The 7,314-nt window shown below is 47.6% G+C and overlaps 1 protein-coding gene across 1 annotated transcript in view; it reads left to right on the forward strand.

The window, feature by feature from the left end:
* The window catches only part of pdlim5b (PDZ and LIM domain 5b), a 73,848-nt gene that overhangs the window by 43,430 nt on the left and 23,104 nt on the right, over nt 1–7,314 (forward strand). The window contains exons 4-5 of the mRNA XM_062527410.1: nt 917–947; nt 1,405–1,898. Of these exons, the coding sequence (XP_062383394.1) occupies nt 917–947; nt 1,405–1,898 (525 nt within the window). The remainder of the gene's footprint in view (nt 1–916; nt 948–1,404; nt 1,899–7,314) is intronic.

Raw genomic sequence — 7,314 nt, forward strand, 5'->3', positions numbered from 1 at the left:
AAGAGGATGAGAAAAGGTTCTCGTGTAAATCTCTCTCGACAGTAGGGGACACATTCCGCTGCGGTGGATCTGCTGCAATCTGTTTTCCTACCATACACACACACACACACACACACACACACACACACACACAGACACACACAGACACACACACACACACAAGGCCATGCCGTGGCAGGTTTAGGGAGAAAGCAGGAAAAATTATGCAAGGGCAGCCAGCACCATTCTTTTTTAAATTTGGTGTGGTATTTGGAGGGATCCACATGATCTTAGCCATGCTCACCCCATCGCGCTCTCTCTCTCTCTCTCTCTCTCTCTCTCTCTCTCTCTCTCTCTCTCTCTCTCTCTCTAATCTCTCTTTAAGTCTCAAGCACTCAAGACCTCTTTTTGCATAGTAGGGTCTGTTTTCCTCCCGTTCCTTTTTATATCTCCCTATTCAGCCGTCTCTCAAGTGTTCTCTTAGGCCGATCTCTTAGGTGTGTTCGCGTGCCATCGCGTGCCATCTCTTAGGTGTGTTGGTTAGACTCGTGACATGTTGAAAAAGGCTCTGTGCTAAATGGGCTCCTTAAAATAGAGTTGAGGGAACCACACAGTACGGGTTTGGGGCGGGAGATTGATGAACACTGATCAAAAACGGCCCTTTTTTGTGTGTTTCTCCTCCCCGCCCCACACACTTTTCTTTTTCAAAGTGTTTACGTTGTCTGTTCTGTGGGCTCGCCGTTCTGTGGAATTTTCCACTGCCCACGTAGGTAAGTTTTTATGTTAACGTAAGCAGACGCGAGCAGTCTTTCTCAAGGATGGCAAGTCTGGGAGTCTCGTGGAGGCTGTTTTGTGTTGTGTAAACGAAAGTGTCCCATAACTCAGTCCTCTGCCTTCAGCTTTCATCACTCTAACTCTTGTCTTTTTTTTTTTACAGGGGCACTCCAAAAGCAGATACAACCCCTAAGGTAAGTGATAACTCTAAACCTTCACACCTCTACACACATTTTTGTACTGTATGTTAAGAAATCATAGAATTGTATATATTTAAGACACATACAGAGACACCGTTGTCAAAATAGTTTAAATGTTTAGTCTGTGCTAGAGAACAACACATTGTATGAAACCCCTCAGAGTGCCTGCAGACGTGTTCACATCTGTGTGTGATCAATCAAGCACCTCAGCACAGTAGCCATGTCAGTAATGTAATATTATACAATTGCATCAGATCATGTTGCTCAGTTGACTTTACGATCCTGAGAGGTCGACCGTCTGGCTCTTAAGAGCTGGAGGCCCAATGGCAGCCTGTGCTGTGGGAGCTGTTGCAACTGCATGTGTTTGCTGTGTGTGTGTGTGTGTGTGTGTGTGTTTTGAGCATGTTGCATGTGTGTGTGTTTTTTTCTGTGCGTTCGAAACCCACGCTAGGCCGAGTCCCAGGAGATCTTCAAGCCCGTGCCCATCACCCACGCGTCCGCCTCGCCCGTGCCCTTCTCCAGCGGCGGGAGCACGGGCAGCGGCGGCGGCAGCGGGCGCGGCAGCCCCGCCAACCCCGCCTACAACAAGACGGCGCGGCCCTTCGGCGGCGGCGGCAGCGCGGCCCCCTCCTCGGGCGTGTCCATCCCCTCGGCCTCGTCCGCCTTCACCCCTCACGCTCAGCAGCAGCAGCCGCCGCCCATGCGCGCCTTCCCCGCGCCCTCCTCCTCTTCCTCGGCCTCTTCCTCGGCCTCATCCTCTCCGGCCCGGGGTGCGCCGCCGCCGCCGGCGAACGCCAACGCCAACACAGGGGGCTCGGGCGTGCCGCACTCGTCCGTCTACAACACGCCCATCCAGCTGTACTCCAACGTCAACGCGTGCGAGGTGGCCATGGGGCAGCGGCGGGGGCTGTACGAGGGCAAGGGGGGCGTGGAGCTCGTTAACGGGTGAGAGGCGCACGCTGACCACTAACCGCACCGCCTGAGGCACGGCACACACACACACATACACACAGACTCACACACACACACATGCACACATGGAGTACATTCACACACACACACACACACACACACACACACACACACACACACACACACGCACACACACACAGACTCAAACACACACATGCACAGATAGAGTACATACTGTACACACACACACACACTCACACACACACTCACGCACGCACACACACACACATGCACACACACACACACACACACACACACACACACACATGCGCTCACACACATGCGCGCGCGCACACACACACACACACACATGTGCGCGCACACACACACACACACACACGCACACACACACATGCACATACATATACACTGAGTCTCTGCTTTCACAGACATATACATTTACACAGACAGGAGATGGAGAAAACATACTGCTCACTGTTTGTACAAAACATGGCTCATTGCATACTTTGTCAAATATGCTTTTGATTAATTGTTTCCAATTGAGTGAACTGAAGTGAGTTATACAACCATCGGGATATTCAAATGTTTTTCTGAAAATATTACAGTATGTTTTTTTGGTATCTCAATCGGCATCTGCCACAGATCAGTTCCACAGATGGTTTATAGTGGGAGGAAGCGGCAGAGATCTAGCAAAGATTCATACTTCTGGGATCATGTTTTGAATCCTAACAGTGCGAGGCTGTGCTACATCTGCTCACGAGCTCTCAGAGCCGTGATTGGCTGTTCTCCTGAGACCGTGTGATTGGTGTTGCTCCTGGTGGGGGACGATCTGGTTGGCCGCGCTCGCGGGCGGGGAGTTTGGATTGGCTCGGCCGGTGGGCGTGATGGTTTGATTGGCCGAGTTCCCGAGGCTGTGTGTGCGCGAGGGCGAGAGGAGGTGTTTCCCCCGTAAGACTCATGCTCTTTTTGCGCTCAGGATACAGGAAACGCGGAGACCGCCCAGGCGCTGTTGCCTTTGACAGCCCCCACAAGTGATGGTCGCAGAACAGTGTGAAGAACTTTCAGGAGTGCAAAACAAGAACTGCGCTAGCTAGGCCTCCGTGTCTTGCTGGACTCCCAAATCATCTTGTGATGACAGCATTCTTGTAGAGTGTATAGTAATAATGCGTTCTGGCACAGGAGTCTGTTATGTGGAGGTTCTTCAGGGGAAGCAAACAGAAGAGAAAGCCTAACGCTTGTGGTGCCTGAGTGTGTCTTCATACAGTACGAGAAAGTGAAGGTTCTCACCTTTCAAAAGTCAATATTCCATCGACAAAAAACGTTGGCTCTTACAACACTATTCCTTTGGATAAAATGTCAGCAAATATCCTTACTTGATCCTATTTTTACATCCCCTTAAAGGATCCGTCTGAGAACAGTGTGTTTGAGGTCATTTTTAACATTTATAACAAAACACCATTGAGTATACTTGTTGAATAGGCTTTATAGTAGTGCTGTATGCTTGGTGATGACTACTATTAGAGTTTCAGCAGTCAGGAGAGTCACTCATACCCACCTTCTTTTAATTGATAGCTGAGCTGAGGGCTTTGCCAAACTCTCCACCCCTGCTGTTGTGAGGCGCCTGGCACTTGTTTCTAATTAGCGAGAAGCCGTAACAGCTGAGAAGGACACTAACTGTACTGCTGTTTACCTTCGAGGACGGGGGGGTGGGGTGGGGGATCTAGGAACATAATGGCAACCGTCCAGGGCAGTAACTCCTGCTGTTAACGGCTGGAGTGGACTAACAGATGCTGCTTGTTTTTTTTCAGTCAGACACTGCCACCTGGACCCTGTTCATCTCGGTATAATACCATTTTATTGAGAGCTGAATATAGAATTATGTAGTACATATGGAGATTGGATTATATAAACACAGGTATGTGCGTAAAGCATGCACAAGCATCTATGTGCTCTCATGTGATTTAAAGGTGGAGGCGGGAGATAGAAGGTATTTTATTTGTTGACATAAAGTTTTGTTGTGGTCATTACGGGGCGTGTGTGAGAGCGTTGTACACAGGGGAAGCATCTGTGATTGTGTTCCATGGCCTGTCACGACCCTGTGCGTGTGTGTGTGTGTGTGTGTGTGTGTGTGTGTGTGTCTGTCATCTTATCTATTCGGTGATGGAACAGAGAGGTGATGGAAAGTCCGAAGTGACGGAAAAATGTCAGCGACATGGGAATCTAGTGCCCACAGCCATGGCCAGTTGTTTCCAACAGTGCTCCTCCAGATACATGGGGCCCGGTTGAGTTGAGTTGAGTTTGGGACATAATTACAGTGAACTGATACCACGCATTCCCAGCGGTAGTTCTGCTTGCTGAGTGCGGACGTCTCTGTGTGTCACCTCATCTCACATCGACTGAAGCGATGGAACAGAAAAGTGATGGAAAATCCAAAATGCCTAGTGTCTGTGACATGGGGGAGTGGAGCTGCCACAGCCTAGCCCATGTTGTTTTCACATGGCTTCACAGGCCTCCCCTAGATAAATGTGTATGGTTCAGTTTAGGAGATAATTACAGTTTTACAGAGGGGACTGGATTCTTATTCGCATCCGTAGTCGAGATTTAGAGAGTGACTTTGAGATGGGTTCGCACTCATGCTGCTGACCTTACATCCACTTGATCAACATTTGAAATGTGGAAGCCCTCACTCCAGGAATATTTACTTTGTCTGCGTTCAAAATGTCCACTCATTTACTACAGTGCACTACAGTATGTACTTTATAGCCATTACCTAGTTATTCATTAGGTAGTTAATAGGCACTACCTAGTTATTCACTTGGTAGTTAAAAGCCACTACTTACATAGTTATTCACTATTTTTGTAGTGAACGGGTGCACATTTAGAATGCAGGTTTGGTTTTATATCTCGGGGAAGTTGTATGTGGATTATCGATGATTCAGTGGCTGGTTAAGACTCCACTCAGCCTCTGAGGCTAAGATGATTGACATTTCAGTCTCTTAGTCACAGCTGTAATGGGGACTGATTTGAGTTTTAGAACCTGCTCGGTTATTCAGCTGATGGATAATGGCATAACGTGTTGCAAATGCAAACGTAAACAAACACAGTGGCATAAAGTTCAAAGTTAACTGGTATTTAGCAGACACTTTTATCTAAAGCGATACGGACTCGCAAGGGCAGGTTTTGGGCTTGGACACGGGCCAACTGATTGTCAGGCGGTGCCGTTTCCAACGCTTTACCACGCCCGTATACATAGATTGGCTTGAGTCAATGCGCTTAGTAAACATCCTAATAATAACTTACTGTAATACTACTTCACAATGGTTTCACCCTCCTGTGCAGGTAAGAAACTGCATGCGTGTGTGTGTGTGTGTGTATTTGTGTGTGTATTTGTGTGTTTATGTGTGTACTCACTTGTGCGTATTTGAATCCACATGTCTGACACACTGTCATCCACTGCTCTGAGGGGTTCCTCTATGTTTCTGTTTCTTTTTATAAAACTGTCTTTCATCTTTCTCTGTCTTTTCGGCCTATCACTTCCCTCTTTTCCCAACAGACGCAGCCAGTAGTGACCAAGTGAGTGTGTTTATGTGTGTGTGTGTGTGTGTGTGCGTGCGTGTGTGTGTGCGTGTGCGTGTGCGTGTAATTTATTTTTTAATAATTTTGAAGTTTTTGAATTTAACAAAGTACCCCTGTACTCATAAAGTTTCCGACTGCAGTGGCATTGACTTGCATGCTTGGTGAACACTAATCCCACCTTCATCCTGTGACTAAGACTTCTTTGAGTCAGCATCGCCCTGTGTGTGTGTGTGTGTGTGTGTGTGTGTGTGTGTGTGTGTATGCGTGTAAGCGTGTGTGTGTGCATGTGTGTGTGTGTGTGTGTGTGAGCTCGCCTGTGTGCATGTGTGTGCGTCGAGCTGATGGAATGGAGAGGGTTCAGCTGTCACTGTGTGTCACGACCACATCTTAGTCATCCCGCCTCTGAGGTTTTACTCTCCCCAACTCTCCGCGCGATCATAACACTGACCTGCAGTCAGTTTAGCGGCTAGCTGCACCACCCTCATTGTTGTCGTACGCTAGTTAAGTTTACAGAAGCACCTCCACCACACGCCTGCACCACCAACCTCTGATTAGTCAGACCGTGGATGTGGTTAGCGTCCCTCCCTCGACAGGGACATAAATCTGATATTGCACGGGAGCAGCTCGTTAAGCTGCTGTTTGGGAGACGAATAGCCCAAGAGCTCTCTTGACGTAAGAGAAGAAGATGAAAGATTATTTAGTCGTGGTCAAATGTTATTGTTTTGGCTCGGCGTAGAGCTGGCGTCAGTTAACAGTCTCTCGCTCGAGTGCTGCGAGCGTGAATCATTCCACTCAGACGGAGTCTTGAGAAGAATAAACAATTTAGAGGGATTACATTTAAGTGCAGCAACTTTTAACATCTTCATCAACACCCCATATTGACCTCTGACCCTAATGGCGTATCTGTTTATTTCCTGGAGCGCTGTTGCGCTGTCTTCGGCACTATAGTCCACTACCGTTCCTCACATCGCCGGGCCCGTGGTGTGGAGCGAGTGGTCAGCATCTGTGGGTGTCCGTCTGGCCTGTCAGTGTGTTTATTTAAGTCCTGGCGATTAATTACACACGATACTCTGCTGTGTATTAATAGCAGTGCTTAGTGCATCACTCTCCATCACACCATTTCCTTTCAAACACACGCACACACAGGCGTGGGCATATCACTCAAACATGTGCAGAGACACACACAGACACACACACACACACACACACACACACACACACATACACAGGCAGACAGAGATACTGTAGAGAGTATATGATCGTGGTATTCCTAAACACCTATAATATCCTCTCCTTCATGTATAGATGAGTAGGAAGTGAGAGATCCACATGCAGGCAGTGTTTGCTCAGAGAGTTTTTAAAGATGGTTTCCATCCATTTACGTAGAAGTCAGCTAATTAAACAGGGTCCACAGTTGCCCCCTAGTGGTGATCAGACATAATTAACCATACTATGGTGTACAGAGTCTTCACAAGCAATGCTGCGTGTGAAATTCAAATGTTTTGTGTGTGCGTATGCATGGACAGAAATACAGACCGCTAACTGTGAAGCGACTCAGTTTTATGTCTTGACTGTGCGCCAGTAGTCAAACAAGCCAGAATAGCTAATTTCCTTACTTGACAGTGGAATGAGACATGATAAATATTTCCCTGTGATTGTGTAGCCGATAGTAACAGTATTAGATATCCATCCCAGATCTCTGTCCTCTCCTCATCCATTCCCACTTAATCAGATATAATGACAAAATTGTCTTCCTAAGAATAACACCCGTCTGTGTTTTCTCAGTTGCTAATACGACTACGTTTCTGGTTGATTGTAATTAATTGCATCCAGATATTGTTTTGATTTGACA

The sequence above is a fragment of the Sardina pilchardus genome, chromosome 23 (assembly GCF_963854185.1).
Source record: "Sardina pilchardus chromosome 23, fSarPil1.1, whole genome shotgun sequence".
In the NCBI taxonomy this organism is placed as follows: domain Eukaryota; kingdom Metazoa; phylum Chordata; class Actinopteri; order Clupeiformes; family Clupeidae; genus Sardina; species Sardina pilchardus.